General features: G+C 30.0%; 4 protein-coding genes and 1 long non-coding RNA gene across 9 annotated transcripts; 4 read left to right on the top strand and 1 right to left on the bottom strand.

The window, feature by feature from the left end:
• Positions 1–180: 180 nt before the first annotated feature.
• On the top strand, positions 181–1,386 carry LOC148936073 (uncharacterized). The gene is made up of 2 exons (XR_016139719.1): positions 181–320; positions 616–1,386. It is a non-coding gene; the product is annotated as an uncharacterized LOC148936073 (long non-coding RNA).
• Positions 1,387–2,909: 1,523 nt separating this feature from the next.
• Positions 2,910–5,504, top strand: LOC105422565 (uncharacterized). Its single transcript, XM_025217183.2, has 4 exons — positions 2,910–3,127; positions 3,208–3,397; positions 3,999–4,553; positions 4,640–5,504. The coding sequence occupies exons 3-4, from the start codon at positions 4,110–4,112 to the stop codon at positions 4,817–4,819; spliced, it is 624 nt and encodes a 207-aa protein (XP_025072968.2). The 5' UTR covers positions 2,910–3,127; positions 3,208–3,397; positions 3,999–4,109; the 3' UTR covers positions 4,820–5,504.
• Positions 5,505–5,601: 97 nt separating this feature from the next.
• Positions 5,602–10,795, bottom strand: Mlf (myeloid leukemia factor). 3 transcript variants are annotated; one of them, XM_089078792.1, is made up of 7 exons: positions 10,596–10,794; positions 9,570–9,735; positions 9,163–9,448; positions 8,891–9,044; positions 7,695–7,787; positions 6,965–7,024; positions 6,155–6,297 (listed from the first exon to the last, which is right to left on the bottom strand). In XM_089078792.1, exons 1-6 carry the CDS (start codon positions 10,646–10,648, stop codon positions 7,006–7,008), a joined length of 771 nt encoding a protein of 256 aa, XP_088934918.1. In that variant the 5' UTR covers positions 10,649–10,794; the 3' UTR covers positions 6,155–6,297; positions 6,965–7,005. The 3 variants fall into 3 exon arrangements, with proteins under 3 accessions (XP_088934916.1, XP_088934917.1, XP_088934918.1); XM_089078790.1 differs by lacking the exon at positions 6,965–7,024 and having other exon boundaries at positions 5,602–6,297; positions 10,596–10,795; XM_089078791.1 differs by lacking the exons at positions 6,965–7,024; positions 7,695–7,787 and having other exon boundaries at positions 5,602–6,297; positions 10,596–10,792.
• A 1,373-nt stretch (positions 10,796–12,168) lies between these two features.
• Positions 12,169–14,101, top strand: LOC105422520 (enkurin). Of its 3 annotated transcripts, XM_089078793.1 has the most exons (4): positions 12,169–12,292; positions 12,374–12,460; positions 13,337–13,492; positions 13,574–14,101. In XM_089078793.1, the coding sequence occupies exons 2-4, from the start codon at positions 12,419–12,421 to the stop codon at positions 13,760–13,762; spliced, it is 387 nt and encodes a 128-aa protein (XP_088934919.1). In that variant the 5' UTR covers positions 12,169–12,292; positions 12,374–12,418; the 3' UTR covers positions 13,763–14,101. The 3 variants fall into 3 exon arrangements, with proteins under 3 accessions (XP_088934919.1, XP_011630219.2, XP_011630220.1); XM_011631917.2 differs by lacking the exons at positions 12,169–12,292; positions 12,374–12,460 and adding an exon at positions 12,925–13,124; XM_011631918.3 differs by lacking the exons at positions 12,169–12,292; positions 12,374–12,460 and adding an exon at positions 12,925–13,124 and having other exon boundaries at positions 13,337–13,496.
• Positions 14,102–14,727: 626 nt separating this feature from the next.
• LOC105422521 (calcineurin subunit B type 2) lies at positions 14,728–17,380 on the top strand. Its single transcript, XM_011631919.3, has 5 exons — positions 14,728–14,882; positions 15,067–15,106; positions 15,336–15,547; positions 15,622–15,831; positions 16,066–17,380. The coding sequence occupies exons 1-5, from the start codon at positions 14,880–14,882 to the stop codon at positions 16,111–16,113; spliced, it is 513 nt and encodes a 170-aa protein (XP_011630221.1). The 5' UTR covers positions 14,728–14,879; the 3' UTR covers positions 16,114–17,380.
• The last annotated feature ends 385 nt before the right edge of the window (positions 17,381–17,765 follow it).

Genomic DNA, 17,765 nt, shown 5'->3' with positions numbered 1-17,765 from the left:
TCGTGGAAGCGAACGTTCCCGTTGATTCCATGACGTCATATACAATCGAACGTTCACCGTATACACTTCACACGATGCAAACAGCTGAGAATTTGAGGAGGGGAGGGCGTGATGTCCATCCGCCAATCGCATTCGAGCGTGACCTCGTTCGTCGACCGCCAGAAGTTCCAATTCTTCAAGATGTGGGTACTTCCTAATGCACGAGTACTATGAAACGATGTCGTGCTTCCTACTCACATGAATACATAGCATACGCACGTCACGCGTGGGTGGCTGTATGAATAGGAAACGGATACACCGAATGCGCCATATCTTTCTAAGTAAATAACCTCTAAGCCATTAAAATGCCATGATTATTTGAAGTCTTTAATTATGCTTGAACATGTTCTAAATACAAATTACCAACAAAACATAAATCATTTAAAAACTTTACTTGTCATATGATGCAATTACAAATCTTTCTAATTTATAAATCTAGATTATATAAATATCTCGGAAAAACAATACTTTGTAATTAATCGGTCTTTTGTTACTTACGATGAAATCATTGCGACGATGATCTTTCCGAAGAATATCAAATATATTGGAAAGACAGTAATTTTATCTTGTTTGTAGATACAAAGAAAATAATCTACAAACTTCAAGAATATGAATGCTTTTTTCAAGGAAATCTAGAACAATCGAGAACAAATTTTACAGAGTAATTTCAATAAATTTGTTTTTGGCGAGAAGAGGCTTTAAATTTGTAAAATAGATCTCACGCAACAATTTTTAAATTATTCCCATGTATATAGGAGGTTATGTATACAGTTTTTAAATCATTCATGCAGTCATTTGAGAAATTTCTATACAACAAAAAAAAAATAATGACCGTTTACAGAACTGATGGAGACAACTGAAGGAAAGTGATTTTCAATTTGTACATAATACTTTTTAAATTTAAAATTAATTTAAAAGTCAAATGAAGTTTTGAATATCCACATGAGCTAATATGTTCTTAATGTTCTAAAATTGCTCCTTTCTTTTCTTTTTTTGTCTTGGTTTCCTTTTTCTCAGGAAAAAGCTTTCCATATTGTTTCCTGACTTATGCCTGACTTGTGCAAGAACGAAATATAATTTCGCCGATGTAGGCGAAGTAACGAGAAAGAAAAAAAAAAGAGAAGAAACAAATAAGAAAGAGAAATGAAAAGCCTCGGGCACGTTATCGGTGCGAGATAATTGCATCCTTGCAGAGTCGCTGTATTAGAGAACTTCGGTCAAGAATGACAGTATATCGCGATCACGTGGCGAAACACACATAAGCATAACGACGGGTAAGGGCGAGGAGAAGGGAGGAGAAGAGGGAGCGGGACGACCGAAAGAGCGATAGGCGGAGGGGAATAAGAGGGTTGCTATATAACCTTACGCTGGCGTTCCATCTCTCAGTTCTACTTGGAGTTCGGACACGTGAGTTTCCGAACAAAGCTCGCGCGAAGAGAAAGTTTTTATTTGTTTGGTGCGCTCATTGTATGGGTAAGTGCGACGCGCGAGGCGTTATTCAATCGGAGGGACACCCGCGGTATCGAGATTGCGCGATCGAGTAATATCGAAATTCGCTTTTTCTTTTTTTTTTTTGTTCTCTTTCCGCATTGGAAGATACGATTCTCTATTCACAGGAAGTGGCTCTTCCTCGTTCCTCTTTCTTTGTCCTGCGCGAACATCCGCAAAAATTCACACGCTCTTTTCCTCGAAATTATCGCGCCCTCGTTTCTCCATCTCGTGATAGTCATCGATGACTCATTCTCGTATCCGCCGCGAGAGCTGTATCACAACAATGATGAATAACGACGCGAACGGAGGTCATCTATGTTGCGAGTGTAAATAACGTGAGGATTACTCTCGAGCGCTTCTCTCCTGCGGTTGAAATGAAATCGTGGAAGGGAATTACGCCTGACGATATCCCCTCGGGTTTTCCTCGCTCGGCCTTCCATGACGACGAACTCGACGGTTTTTCTGCGGCGAAAATCCGGCGGAGAAGAACGCACGAGGACGAAGACACGTAACGGGTGTTCCTTTCTTTTCTCTCCCCTCCCCTTCCCTCTCTTCCTCGCATGAGATCCACGACGCGGCGGATGGGAATCCCGCGGATCCCGTCTCGTGTACAGCGAAGGTCGACTGAGTATACACGTGGCATACGCGCTGCATACATATCTATTTGGTCGTGTATTGATTCGCCGCGCGCGTCCTCTAAAGAGCGCACACCGCCATGTTGGATACCGAGCCGATGACAAATCCGATCCGCCTCTCCGCACTCATCTCGCAGATCTTGTCTTACGGCACCGTGCTGATCCGTGTGCTCAAATAGCAGTGGACTTACGGTAATCGTGGTCATCCGTGCGAAAGTTATTTCCCTTCCCGCAACAGCCACGAGGGGGAAGAAACGATGTTGGCATCGTCGCGGTAGCGTTGCGTCACAATTGGAGTCCATGGTGTCGTGGAATAATTACGTCTCTTGAACGAACGCGATATTACATTTTTCACAATTCAGAAAGACATCTTGCTTCCGAGGCGCGTTATTGGATCTGTTACACATCATTTTTATTTTTGTACATTTTTATTTTTTTCTTTGTAATACAAAGATCTTTATTTCATTTTGAATTCAGAAAACTTGTGGAACAACTGAAACGAAATAATTACATTATTGCAATTTGTCGACAAAAATAAAATTGTGACCATACATTTAGGAAAATAATTAATCCTTCTATCTTTCGTTTGATAAAGAAAATAAATGATGTTTTGTATGTTTGAATGCAGAGCGAGAGAAGAGTATAAAACACGGAGAGAGCCCTGTAGAGCCAATAAGCAGCTGCAGGGACGAACATGGCTTTGTGCCAACGGTTGGCCGCTGGGGCAGTGAATGGCCGAGTTGACTCGAGACGGCAGAGATATGGTGCCAGCCACAGGGGCAGGCACGCGGGCCCTGGATCAGGGGTGTTCCGCTACCCCTGCCAGTCTGGGCCCATTACGAGTCACCAGCCCTGACCGTCTCCACGGTCGAACAGTATGAGGAATTAGCAGGCAGCGTTGAACTTGAAACGCAACGCTTATTGCGTGAGCATCGCTATGACACTATTGGCAATTTCCTCAGGTATATAACATCATTCATTGATTATTTTTTATTATTTCTAATTATTGTTCTATAATATAAAGTCTATCGTTACAATACAGGTTCTACAAGGACTACACTGCAAGTGGAGAAAGTGCGCTGGATCGATTCTACCGGAAATATCAGCCACTGATAACACACGAACACCATACTTGCGTCGGTCTTGGATTTGAATTATTACATCGATTAACAGGATTAAACAAGCGATTCCCAGGAATAGCAAGTGGCCTCTACTTAGTATCTTGTGAAGAGGTAAAGAGATATATTTTTTAATGTTTATATCTTAAGTCAGTATTTTTCAAAGCGAAAGTTGCAAAGCTATTCTAAAGAGATAGGGGTTGTAAAAAGTCTTCAAAATTTTCATTTAACTTACAAGTAGTAGTAGTAATAAAATACACATATAAGATTCATGATTATTTAATAATGTTTATGATTGTAATAATAATATCAGAAACAGGAAACAAACTCGTTTAACTATAAAACATAATTAAAATAATTTTACATTCATTTCTTTATTTTCTTTGGTATAAATTCTAAATTATTATAAATAAAATTAAATAAATTTCAACTCGTGATCTAAAACTGAGTCACGAGTATTTTGTTTCTTGTTAGGAAATCACAACTCTGTTTTAAAAATATGTTAAATATAGAAGTTAATTAATACTCAAATAAAAGTATTTATACATGTATGAAACACAGAATATCTCCTTGTTTTGGAAACATTCGAATTTATAGTTACAAGTAGAATATTCAATTATTTTTCGTGCAAGAAAAGATTAAAAAAAAAATCTTTTTTTGTTAATCAATATTTGAAATAATCTAAATTGCTAAAAAATGAATAAATATGTTGCAGACGATTGGTGATATCGCCGGCTATGTTGGCGGTCCACCAGCAGCAGATAGCGGCGAGAAGGAGCATGTACTAGTGTGCCTGAAAATCGAGATTGGCGGACGTCGTGGCGTCATGCTACTCGATCCTGGTTACCACGTTGCACGCGTTATCACTGTGATGGCCGATAAGTCATACCCTCACACGGGCTGGTTCACACAATCCGATGAACCGACCTGTAAGAAAGAGTACAACTACTGTCTATGTGCCGACGATCCCGATTATGTCGAGTGGCATGAAAGAAAAACTCGACCTGGTGCCTTGGAGAGGACGCAAGTTGCTCTCATTTATGTGGCAAGGCCATATTTAACTGCCATTGACGTTACAGAACGTAGAAACTTGGTTTATAATCAGAGAAGTCTTCTTGCCAGAGATACTAAGGGTCATGTTACCGCCGGCATATATTTCCCCATTGTACTAGACATGAATAACAGTCAGACCTTCACAATTTTCTACCAAACTGGTAACGGGAAGAAACGAGTAAAAATGGCATTTAGTAAATTTTATGGTTCACCTAAGGTATAAGTCTTGATATTAATCTTGAGATTAATTGGAAATATATATATTCAGAGATACCTGAAACTTATAACTATTCTTTATTTCAGATAAGTCCTGATACCGAGGAAATGGAAATGATAGCAGAATGTGCTCGGCAACTCAATATTTCGCAAGAGATCTTGGAAAATATTCTCTCTGCTCTTGCCACTATCATGAATGATTCGTCATTCATAGCACAGTTGCTGGCTATCAATGCAAGAATCAATACCTTAGCCGAAGCAAATTAACAAATGGAAGTCACTCCAATCAATGGAGCATCAACGCATCACGTTTTACTATTTTTTTTGCCAGCTTTCCTCTTACGTTTTATTTCTTTTATTATCTCTCATGGTTTATTTGTTCTTTTGTTTGTTATAATTACAATGCTTGTATATGTAATGAATATGCAAGGACAAATCATGCGATGTTTTTTTAAAAATTCTCTTTTTGATTTGGATTGTTTTTTACGCACATAATTCAATAAAAACGTTAGACATGATTGGATCGCACTGATTTAAAGATATATATATGTATATTTTAAGTCTCATCATTTTATACATTCGCTTTTAATGTAGAACGCAACGCAAAACTGATCATTTTAAAAACACAAAAAAAATTTTAAACATTGTGTTGCTTTTTTATATTTTATAACTTGAATATGCTAGCTTTTGGGTTTTATGGTAATATAATAGATCGATATGATAATATTTTCATTGAACAACATTGGTACTAAAAGGCAGTTAATAGATTACTATTTATATAGAAAAAAAAGGACTGCACTTAAAAGTTATATTGTGGTACAAGGGATACTTTTTGTTCCGCTGTGTGCGCGCGCTTGCGCTGCATGTCGTTTCTTTAGAATGTAATATGTATATCTTTCAATTATAAACACTAAATTTGATTTTATTTGAATAAATTGTTTGATGGACAAAATGTTGCATCAATTTCATCTTACCTTATTCCATAAATCTGCTATTAAATTATAATCTGATTTATTATAGAATTAAATAAACATCTCTTATTTAGAATATATTTGAAACAAGAAATTTATTTATTCCCTTTACACTTTTGGATATATTTAATTGTATAATAACAAAACTAGTGGAAATTAAACTAATCAATGAACATATAGTTCTTGATAATATATTAATAATAAATATGATTATATTTAGATGATAGAACACGTACGAAAATAATATGCAAAATTACCGTAACTTCTCTAATTACTGACAGAAGTTTGAGCTATATTTTAAAAATTCATATATTTCCTTAATTTTCCTGACATAACTGAGATTATAGTTTGCAGATCTATGCAAATAAATATTCCTACACAAAAGAAACAAAAGAATTTTGCTATTGTTTTAACATGCATAAATTTGGTAGATAATTATAAATCAAATAATATTTGAAATAATATTATTTATAAACAGATCAGAGAATAATTTAGAAAAATAATCATATAATTATCTCGAAACTTTAATAAATAGTAAAAAATGATATTTCTAGTTTAAAATAAGTCTCGTTATGTGAGGTTTCACAATATGGATAGAATAAAATATGTCACGAGTAGTAAGTTGAGACATTCTAGTTGTCACTAGGGGGAACGTGACGCTTATTACTAATTTGTCTATCCGGCTTATGTTCGCGTTTTCGAGATCCTGACGTAGACGATGACGTCGATGATGCTTCAGCTCTCGCAGACGCTGCGGATTCTGGAGATTTCAAGCTGTAAACACATGACAGATCAACATGTTTTTGCATAATATAATAATTGAAAAACCGAGTCTTGAATTGAAAATTATTGAAGTTATGAATAGCATATGTAGACATTACTATAATTGTGCAATTTTTGAATGCGAGAAAAGAAAATGCAAGCAAGATAAGCGAATCGTACGTACTCCTGTCTAAATTGTCGCACATGCTTTTGCAAAAGTTGCATTTTTCAAAAATAAAAAGATATATGCGCATATCAAGTAAAGTTGACGAATAAAAAAATATACATATATCTAATCTAAGCAGATGTAACAAAAATATGCATTATTTCTGTTACAACTATTTATCGAAATTGAGAAATATCTGAGATAATAATAAATATAACATTATTAAATTATAACAAACATTTATAAAGCAATCTAATATACAACCTTACTATATATATAGCTACTATATTTAAAGTATTAATATCAATTAGGATAAATTGACATAAATGTATATTTCTCTCTTTTTATCTTGATATAATAGAATTACTACACATTCCAATACCAAAATAGATATTATTAAAAGATATCAGTAACCGAAATATAATAAACGTAAATGTTTGTAACTACAATTGATACCGAGAATAGAATTAATCAAACAGAAAGAAACAATAGAATGAAGCGCAACGTACTTACGTTGCATAAGCGTCACTGGTGTATACTATGTTTTTAACTTATTAATATTTGCGGCTGTACCTGTAATACACACACAAGACGGTATATTCTGTATCAATTTCAATAAACTCGCTGTATAAATTATGCATTCCACATAATATTGTAATTTAAATATAATTAAAACTACGGCATTAATAACAATGTTAATACCGTCCAAAAAATAAAACCGTAAACTGACTTCGAAGAAATGAAGAATATTTAATTTTTTTTTTTCTTGAGAATAATATTTCTATATTAAAAATTATATCATTAAGAACTAGCAAATTATAAAATTATTATATTATCATATTAATATTTTTTATTATATATAAAAACATTAATTTCTTTTATACTATATATTTAAAACCTATCTGTAAAAGATATCATGATATCATTTAGTAATATGATAGCGAAATGTAATTACATATTAGAAACAGAGCACTACCATCTCAGTTTATCACTATTTATCTATGTATCTAATATAAGCATTACAATGCATTTTTTTCCTTGTGAAATGCACGTACCAATGAAACAGATTTGATGTTATGATAAAGTTAAATTATGAAGTAGTATGAACCTTTCTATACTCATGTACACTTATCATGAAATAGGGGAATTTGTTTCTTTTAAAAATATTTTTTTAAATTACAAATTTTGACCTCTACTATAATTAAAGCAATGGAATCAACTGAAACACAAAAACCAAACTTACCTTGAAGATGAAGATGTACTTTTTATTTTCAAGGGATTTAAAGACCTTATAGCACGTCTAGCAGAAGGTACCCATCTTCTATTAGAATGTCGACTACAAGAGCAGGATAATAAAACCAATATAAAGAACAGAAACAAGAAAAATATTTTAACAAAGAAAAACAAATAATAATACTAAAAATAAAATAAAAAAAGAGTAAAAAATATAAGAATATTTTATAAATTAAAATTATTAATTTCTATATATCCTATTTCTATATATATATAAAATAATTTGACATTAGAATCTTTTCTATTCACCAAAAAAGAATTACGTATAAATAAATATATTACAAACTAAATTTACTTGAGTAATTTCATTCTTCTTAATATATTGCCAGGTTCAATTTTTATAAATTTTAAAACGAGCTCATATGAAATATAAAAATAATAAAAAAATATAGAAAATATGTATAAAGATGAAAGGTCAAAGTTGTAAAAATAGATGTAATACACAACATTCATGCTTTTATGATAATACATTGAAAAGCAACCATGCATATATTTATTTCAAAGCTGCATATAGGAAGAAAGAATAAGAATATATAATACATGTAAAAAGCATTGCCACACATGATGAAATCCTGTACTTCCATTATTTTCTGATGCGTCTGTCTCCGTACCTCTTATATCTGTTGTGCAAATATAAAATTCGTCAATGCTTTTGATAAATTATTATTATTAGAATTTATTCATTTTGTTAATAAATAAAACTGACATAAAATTTAACAGAGTGTATGTTAAGTAAAGTGTAAAATATTTACTGAAGTACTCTAGTTAAATCCAGATAATATCTAAATCCAGCTATAATATTTGCACAACTAATTTTAAATTTTAAATTAACTTAATTTAATAAATACATTTATAACAATAATTCATATTTAAACAATTTTTCATTAAATACTTTTTTGGACTATAATATAATAATGTGTTGCACATGAAAACTAAAATAATAAATTAGATGATATATATATATGTGTGTGTGTGTGTGTGTGTGTGTGTGTGTGTTAATAAAGCGAAGGATATTATCATAAAAAATATATAATTAGAATGTATGCTCATCGTGCAATTTAAACGAATTTTTATATAATCCTACCTTAAACAAGATTTTACTTGTTGAATATATTTAGCCAATACTGACTTTTTCAAGATACTAACCTTGCCGGTTGATCCGTGGTAGATGGTAAAGCTAATTGTCTTGGCTCTGGATGATGCCTGATGTTAGCAGCTGTAGCTGAATTTGGACCATCAATTGAACCAGCAACACGACGTGTGCGTGTTTCCCACTCATGATTAAAACTGTCTGCCTCCTCTATAATAAATATGTAAACAATTTTATATAGAAACGGAAACTTTCTTTCTGTATTAATCAATTTTATAATTTATAATTTGGAAATTTTACTAATTATAAATTTACAAGGAGAAATTACCTTCATCAAGATTGATAAATTCCTGTCGTTCTTCTTCCTCACCATGCATATTTCGCTCTCTTTCAAGGATATGTGCCCTCTCACCAATGTGATGTCCAATAGCCATTTTCCTGGTTCCAGTGAGAGAATCACTTACTGTCTGTTTAGTTTCTTTTATGCCACCAGGTGCCATTCTTGTAGACATGGTCTCCTGATAAACTTGTGGTCGACCATCAGGACCACTGGACATAGTCATTACTGATTGACTCATAAATGAATGACAATTTCCATTACCTCCCATGTTGTTCTTTAAAACAAAATAAAATTTATGACTTATGTTAAAATTAATTGTAATAAAAACAAAATAATTTTAAAACTGCTTATAATTGTTGTTAATCTTATAGTTGACTATCTAAAATTATACTTACAAAACCAAATCTTCCAAAATTAGGATCAAAAAGTGAGACTGGCATATCATTGTGAATGCCTCTGCCATAAGGCATGAGAGCATTTTGCCCCATCATGTTTTGGAATGGATCATTGAACAAGGAATTCATCATGCTGTTCATCTGTCTCATGGTCTGCATGGATGATCTATCATAAAAAATCCAAAATTCATATATTTGCATTCTAAAATTTTTCAATTTTACAACAAATGACATAACAATTTATATTCCTTTTCAGATATGATGAAAATGTAAGAAAAAAACAAATGATCAATCATTATACAAACTTGATTTAATCAATTAAAGATATTAATCTTCTTTATCATTTATAAAAATACACATTAAAAACAATTATTAATTGAATCTTAATTGATAATATTGTAAATATTATCCCATGAGTATAAATTTTTTGCAAAATGATTACTTTTTTTTTTCTAAACTTTTAATACAAAATATTCTCAACAAATTAATTGTTAATGGAATAAGATCATCTCACGTTTCTAACAAAAAAAAATGAAATTAATTTTCTTTTCTTTTATTTCACAATAATATTGAGGAAATTTCATTTTTTTGGAAACATAAGGTGATTCTTATGTTTTTAAATCAACGATTTGTTAAGAATATGTTGCATTAAAAAAAACTTGTGTTTTGTGTAATGTATATCATATATAAATATACATAAATATATATTATACATACACATCAATTCAAACATGTAGGCGCGCGCGCGCGCGCGTGTGTGTGTGTGTGTGTGTGTGTGTATGTGTCATGTATTACACGGATTTTGAATATATGATATATGAACGTTACATTTATTTGTAATTCACATTTGTGTAATTCAATCTTACATATTATAGAAAATCTAAATTTGCTGTTTATATATAAGGCGTAATTATGGAACAAATCATAGGATACATCTGACAGAACCATCGTAAGCCATTACTCTCAAATAGGATTGCAATATTCAGAATAATATAATGCACATTCATGAGAAATGATGGAACTTACCCAAAAATATTGAAAATATCGTCATCCATGAACGATCCGCCGAACAACGACATTTTGCAAGATGTCGTGAGATCTCGTGCTCCGGGATTCGAAAAATTCACGTTTAACGATCAATAGAAAGTGGATTTTCGACTCGATATACTAACGAAATATGAGAACGGCTGAGTATCACCGTCACAAGTGAGCTAAAGCGCCTTTCTGCTTCTGTGGAAATTTCTAGAACTTGGGGCTGGTCTCATCTCTAATTACAGTGTGTTCAGAAATAAATCTGGTTAACACCAATAAAAGTAGTAAAGTTGGCAACATTGAAAATTATTGGACTGTACCACATACAGTAGCGCAACTCCCTATCGGCACCTTTGATCTTAGCGTATACGAAATTGAACTGCACATGCGCGAGTAAGTAATCATAGATCTGTTCTTCGATGCTGTACTAGATTGCACTAAAATGTTCTAAAATGTTCTCACTTTCATCAAGTTTTAAATATATCTATTTTGTTTTAAGTACATTGAATGTATATACACTACTTCCTCTTTTTTTCTAACTTATTATTTATGCTAGCATCATATTTAAGATATAAATTAAATAAAAATAATATAAATATGATATAAATACGTAGCTAATAATGAAAAATACTCTATAGACAATATAAAATATAAATATCAAATATGAAATATAAAAATAAAAAATAATTTAAAAAATATACATAAAAATATATAAATATTGATTAATAAAAATAAAAACTATATTATATTATTAACTTTGGTAAAAAAAATTGCATAAAATATAAGAAAATAGTATATTGAAAAAAATATCCAATATAAGGAAATAGTATATAAAATAAACGCATGTATTTAATTAATATTATTACTTTAAAATAAAAACAAATGTAAATATATATTTCTTAAATTTATAAGATTTAAAAAATACAATTATTTATAAAATTTAAAAACAATATAAAATTTAATGAATAAATAGAAATGTAGGTATACAATAATAAAAAAATATTTTTGTATAAAGAAAAATAATTTATTTTAAAAGCATTATAAATATGCTTATACATATATGCAATTACAATTATGTTAAATATAATGTCTAATTTACTTTTAGAATAAAAACAAATAATAATTTTCAAAGGAAATAACGTTTTTTTAAATTTTTAATATTTTAAATTTATACTAAAGAAATCTAATGATAAAAAATCTTATAATAAAAAAAATGAAGAATAATTAATCTGTATAAATCTTTATAGAAATTAATTATTCTCCAAAAAAAAAAATAACTTTTCGTTCTTAGTTTTATTTTCTCTCATTAATCACTATTCACTGAACACTGAACTATTCATTAATCAATATTCAATATTCACTCAATACTGAACACTCCTATTTATTTTCTTTAACACGCCTTAGTGAGAATGTCATAGAAAAACCTGAGAAGAAATGTGACAGAATTAGTTACGTGATTGGTTACCTACTTAGTTCGCGCATGTGCAGTTCAATTTTGTACACGTTAAAATCGGAAGAGTTGCGCTACTGTATATACCGTGACTGTACCTTCATATTTTTTATGGGAGCATCTATAATTACATTGCGATTGGACTCGTCCATTTATATTGGCCAAAAAATAATTGTGTAACTTGAAACGAAATGAAAATTATAAAAATGAGGGAATTTATTAATTTTCGACATATAAAATTGTAAATATTCTAGTAAATTTCTTTATTTTTGTAATTTTCATCTTGTTTTAAAATATACAATTAACTCCAGAAATTTTCCAGTACCATCTATCAGAAGGTCTAATATTTAATGAATTAATTGACAACATGGGATTACATAGAAGAAACGGCATATTTCCAAGTTTTTGCGTCAGTATTTGAAACTCTAATTATTCAATTATATTAACTTTATTTACATATTTGATTATTTTTAGCTTTCAATTTATGTTCAATTTATTCGATACCTAGAATTCAAAATTTTCCTATAAATTATTAATTATTTTTATTTTTTGTAGTTGATTTCAGAAAATAATTAAACGTTTTTGTTGTTCAATAAAAAAAATGTTAATTACAAATATTTTTTTCATAAAATTGTTAAAAACAATGCTATTTTGTTTATGCTTTAATTTCTTTACAACTTGAATCTATAATCTGAATCTAATTTTTATTTGATATTCAATACAGTATAAATACAAAAAAATATACTTTTTACAAATTTTGATAATTTTTTGCTATTATTATATAATTAATATATTTTTAATCTATATTTCTAAAAATTGATACAAGTAGATATAAATTAATCGAAGTTTGATCGAAGTCGTCCATAGATACAGGAGGATGAGTGTTAAACAAAATGGCGGATCCTCTAGAAAAATTGACCGTCGTCCGAGAAAAGAATTTCGTTAAACAAAATATTCTTTGCGTGAAACGTTCCTATCCAGCAGAGCCTAAACGACGATTCGTCGATACTCGTTATGGCGACATGCATGACTTAAAAAGTAGCGGATTATATCCTGTTTACATTCACAAGAAAGTATGACTATTAGTATGACTATAAGTATGACATGTGCGAAAGAAAGAACTCCTATTGTTTATTTTTTAATCTTGTATTATTTTTCATGTCTTACACGATTATTGTTGATCGATTACTTTGAATAAAAATCTATATGTTGTATACTTATACAAATTAAAAAGCAATTACTTGCGAGATTAATAGCTTATACATTTTCATTTGATATTCTTTAGAATTATGGAAGAGTACCAAGATTCATCGCAATCAACGCAAAAAGAAGAATGGAAACGGAAATGATCGTACAGCGTGACGTCCTGAAGGGCGATGAAATATCCAAATTGTCAGCGTGTCGATATATTGACAAGAAGGAACGGAAGATGCTGCTGGATGTAGGTATCTAATTTAGATCTTTCCAACTTTGTAACTCCCGCTTTATTTGGACGGAAGTGATCATTGCATTCTGAAAACAGGGTATGAAGCAAAAATGGGAGGAAGCAATGAAACTATTCCAAGGATTGCCATTCCTTACGGATACACCACCGAAAGCACAGAGGAAAACGGAGATGGAGCGCGAATTGCAACAACTTGAGAAAGATATAACGATTATTGAGCAACATCCACATATATACGTCTATGATGATACGACGCACAATGAATAATGAATAACACTAACATTTGTTGTAAGATCTGCAAGTCAGGTTGGTATTCATAGTCGATCCTTATATTTAAGATCATCTTAAGATTACATTTCAACCAGCAGCTGTATAAGTTTGTTTAAAACGATCTTAAGTATAAGAACGACCTATGAATATCAGGCATAGTCATGCTAAAATAATTTAAATTTCGTGTTGAGATAATTTGTTTGAGAAAACTTTATAATGTTTTATGCATATAAAAATTATTTGTATGTTATTATTTGGTATTTATATATTATAATGTATAAATATTAAACATGTATGAATAGAAAATGTCTAACTATAAAAATTTCTGATAATACAGATTCATTTTTATGTCGTTTAATTTACTAAAAACTAGAAATTAGTTATTCTAATTTTTAGAACTAAAAAAATAGTAAATTAAATCGATATTGAAGTTAATTTACGTATTGATAGAAATAGACATTGATCAATATATTAGAAACATTATTGGTATATGAAATATTTATTACATTATGTGTAAAAGTTCTTTGATCAAACTGCCTGCATTAATTATTTTTAAATATCAAACAATTTAAATTACATTTTAGATATGTATAATATCTTTAACAAATATATTTCTTTAAATAAATATCTTTTTTCTATGTTTTAAGAATTTAATAATAAATTTATTTACCCGCTATACCAATAGATTAGTTATATATATATACATACTAATCTATTAGTATAGCGAGTGAATGAATTATTATATATACACATATATATATATATATATATATATATATATATATATAAATTGTACAAAATTATTTAAATATAAAAGTATATGTATTTCAATGTTGATGCGATGTTAGCGACATAAATTTCATCCGTCTTCACGAAATAGCACATCGAGGTAGACGCACGACTCCGAGGTCGCCAATAACATTTGAAACAGGCCAACCAATAAAGTTCATTCGCAACGGACGATAATCGCTTACCACGGAAAAACGGGCAAAACGTCGATACGATGTCGCAGCCCCTCTTTATGGCGATTGTGTTCCAACTCCATTGACCTGTCCGTTGGAAAATATTGTTATTTTCGAAGATTTTTACGAGAAATTCACGAAGTTAATTCAAAATGGTAATCTATTGCTCTGTGCGGAGTTTGCATAATTCTTTTTCCATGATCGCGATATTATTCTGCGTTTTCTTCTGTTAAGCCCGACTCCGTCATGAAAATAATTTTCGAGGCTATTTATTTTTGAGATGTATCCTCTCCATGTATGCACAGATTTATCTTTAAAAAAAAATCGTTTTTCTTGCAGGGTAACGAAAGTTCGCTGCCTATGGAACTCTGTTCGAACTGTAAGTTGTCGAAAATATTTTGATTTTTACTGGAAGTAACTTGAAATAACCTGATCGTTTCGTCAGATAGCAAAAAATAGAACTTGTTACATTAGAGATATATTGTATCTTCGATGCCTTGCTTTCATATAATTTATGATATTAGAAATTTGAATGTTAGGAATTGAAAGATGTCATATTTTTATAATGTTGCTCTATATTTAATGATATATAAATCTTTATTCTCTAGTTGATGTAGACGAGATCAGAAGATTGGGAAAAAGATTTCGAAAGTTAGATTTGGATAATAGTGGAGCTCTCAGCATTGACGAATTTATGTCTCTGCCTGAGTTGCAACAGAATCCACTAGTTCAACGTGTTATCGACATATTTGATGCAGATGGCAATGGAGAAGTGGATTTCAAAGAGTTTATCCATGGGGTATCTCAATTCAGTGTAAAGGTAATCTTTTTTTCTTCTATAGAAGGAGATTACTTTTAGCTTTATAAATAATTATGCAAAATATTAAATTATAGGGTGACAAAGAAAGCAAATTACGATTTGCATTTAGGATTTATGATATGGATAATGATGGTTACATAAGCAATGGAGAGCTTTTTCAAGTGTTAAAAATGATGGTAGGCAATAACTTGAAAGATACACAATTACAGCAAATTGTCGATAAAACAATACTATTTGCTGATAAAGATGAAGATGGCAGGATTAGTTTTGAAGAATTTTGTTCTGTGAGTAATATTTTTATGTCTCTCTTACATTATATGGAGTATCTCAGATTTTAATGGCCAAATTTTGTCAATTTTATGTATATTCTATATCTAAGAAAAAATATTACATTATGTGAATCAGAAAAATATGCATTATATGTGTGTGTGTGTGTGTGTGTGTGTGTGTGTATGTGTGTTATATATATATATATATATATATATACACATATATAAAATATTTATAATTTTTTTCAGGTTGTTGGCAATACAGATATTCATAAGAAAATGGTAGTTGACGTTTAAGTGACCAAAGTTTGTGAAAAAAAAAACTTAATTTACAAAACGTGGTATGTTAATTGAAATCTATAAATTAATAATCTATTAACAACAAGATTTATGGGATAGTTCTAACAGAGATCTGTTTAGAGTGAACTTATACGATTATTGTTCTTAAGCCTTTGATCATTACAAGTCTATCCAAAATGGAAAATTCTCATGGTACCAAACTAATACAGCATGGCATACAAATGTTAGATCAACGTGATATAAATCATTTTGATGTCGTAAAGGTTAAAAGTATGGATCGAATCAAATTATCTTGTTCTATATGTTCCGTTAAAAAAGTAAAGATAATCGCAACACGATCTGTGAAGTGATTAGTAATCTTTAACTGACATCTCTTAATGCTACATGGTTTCCAAGATTTTCTTTGAAAACTTGCGGGAATGTTAGTCTTCTCAAGCGCCTGTCAAAAAAATTTCGGACATAGATGCACTTTGTTCCTTTTTACTAATTCTCAGTGGAAAAGCACGAAAGTAAAATCAAATTTTACATTATTAGTACGATCATTTATATCATGAAACTTATATTTTCCATCATTGTTTACAAATAATAATTGTTAATATTATTCTCAACGACATTTTAATATTGTTGTAATCGCATGGATGTCCTTCTCTTAAAGGTTTCATTCAATAGCCTCGGCGAGTGTTCTTAAAAGTACTTTTTAATTAAAGGTACTTTTTAATTTAATATTTTAGTATATTAATATCTGAAGATATTAATATATTAATATTTTAGAAAAATTATAAATATTTAGATAAGCCAATTATTAAGATGTATTACGTTTATAATAAACAATTACGAATTGTGCATTCGGAAGATACAGTGAGGCAGATTTTACGGAATTATACAAAATATTAATTATTAAGCAAGAAGTCTACTTGATTAGTCCTTGAGTATATAAGATTTGCGTGTACAAACTATATTAACATTGAATATTTGTAATTTTCGAATGTACGATTTATTTATTTATTTAGATATTTATTTATTTTATATATATAAAATTAGTCTCCGCAAAATAATTTATCATTATCAAATATATTAAGATATTTATAATACAAATAAGTTTATTTTATCATTGTTAATTGTTTCTATGTATACTTACATGTTACATGATCTTATCATATGTCTAATTAAAGTTTAAAATTGTGAAATATATTAAGATTAATCTATTGTATGATATATTTAATTTTTGCTGCATTTGTAAAATACAGATGTTCTGATAGATTTATTTTCATTATTTTTAATTGCATTCATGTGCCATTATTAAAAATAATATGTATATTGTTTTTGTATATCCAGTATTTTTTTCAGGTGTATTTTTTTCAGTATTTTTTTCATTTTTTTGAGGTTTTGAGGTTTTGTAGATTAGTTTTTTGATATATAATTTCTTCGAATTTTTGAAACATTTTTTAAAACTTTATTTTTTTATCTTTATTGCAGTTTTAATTAGCTAAATCAATGAAAATTAATGTTGACGTTTTTGGCTACGGTGATTGCGCAATCAAATGTTCAATGTTTTCATGTCGAATTAAGATTTTCATCAACTCCGGTTAATTTAACAAATCGATTATTCCATTGAAATAGTAATCAATTGTATTTGTTGTTAAATTTGT

Source organism: Pogonomyrmex barbatus, unplaced genomic scaffold (genome assembly GCF_055798465.1).
Source record: "Pogonomyrmex barbatus isolate J1 unplaced genomic scaffold, ASM5579846v1 scaffold3, whole genome shotgun sequence".
Classification (NCBI taxonomy): Eukaryota; Metazoa; Arthropoda; class Insecta; order Hymenoptera; family Formicidae; genus Pogonomyrmex; species Pogonomyrmex barbatus.
The sequence above is the reverse complement of the archived record's forward strand: the minus strand, read 5'-3'. Positions and strand labels throughout refer to the sequence as shown.

Bases quoted from the DNA above. Each gene is read 5' to 3' on its own strand.
- LOC105422565 (XM_025217183.2), top strand. From the start codon at position 4,110: ATGCTACTCGATCCTGGTTACCACGTTGCACGCGTTATCACTGTGATG. The intron at 4,554-4,639 runs GTATAAGTCTTG...TCTTTATTTCAG, and splicing joins AATTTTATGGTTCACCTAAG to ATAAGTCCTGATACCGAGGA.
- Mlf (XM_089078790.1), bottom strand. From the start codon at position 10,648: ATGTCGTTGTTCGGCGGATCGTTCATGGATGACGATATTTTCAATATT. The intron at 7,788-8,890 runs GTTAGTATCTTG...CTGCTCTTGTAG, and splicing joins ACCACGGATCAACCGGCAAG to TCGACATTCTAATAGAAGAT. The intron at 6,298-7,694 runs GTAAGTTTGGTT...ATGTGTTTACAG, and splicing joins AGTACATCTTCATCTTCAAG to CTTGAAATCTCCAGAATCCG.
- LOC105422520 (XM_011631917.2), top strand. From the start codon at position 12,945: ATGGCGGATCCTCTAGAAAAATTGACCGTCGTCCGAGAAAAGAATTTC. The intron at 13,125-13,336 runs GTATGACTATTA...GATATTCTTTAG, and splicing joins CTGTTTACATTCACAAGAAA to AATTATGGAAGAGTACCAAG. The intron at 13,493-13,573 runs GTAGGTATCTAA...TTCTGAAAACAG, and splicing joins AACGGAAGATGCTGCTGGAT to GGTATGAAGCAAAAATGGGA.
- LOC105422521 (XM_011631919.3), top strand. The intron at 15,107-15,335 runs GTAAGTTGTCGA...TTTATTCTCTAG, and splicing joins TATGGAACTCTGTTCGAACT to TTGATGTAGACGAGATCAGA. The intron at 15,832-16,065 runs GTGAGTAATATT...AATTTTTTTCAG, and splicing joins GTTTTGAAGAATTTTGTTCT to GTTGTTGGCAATACAGATAT.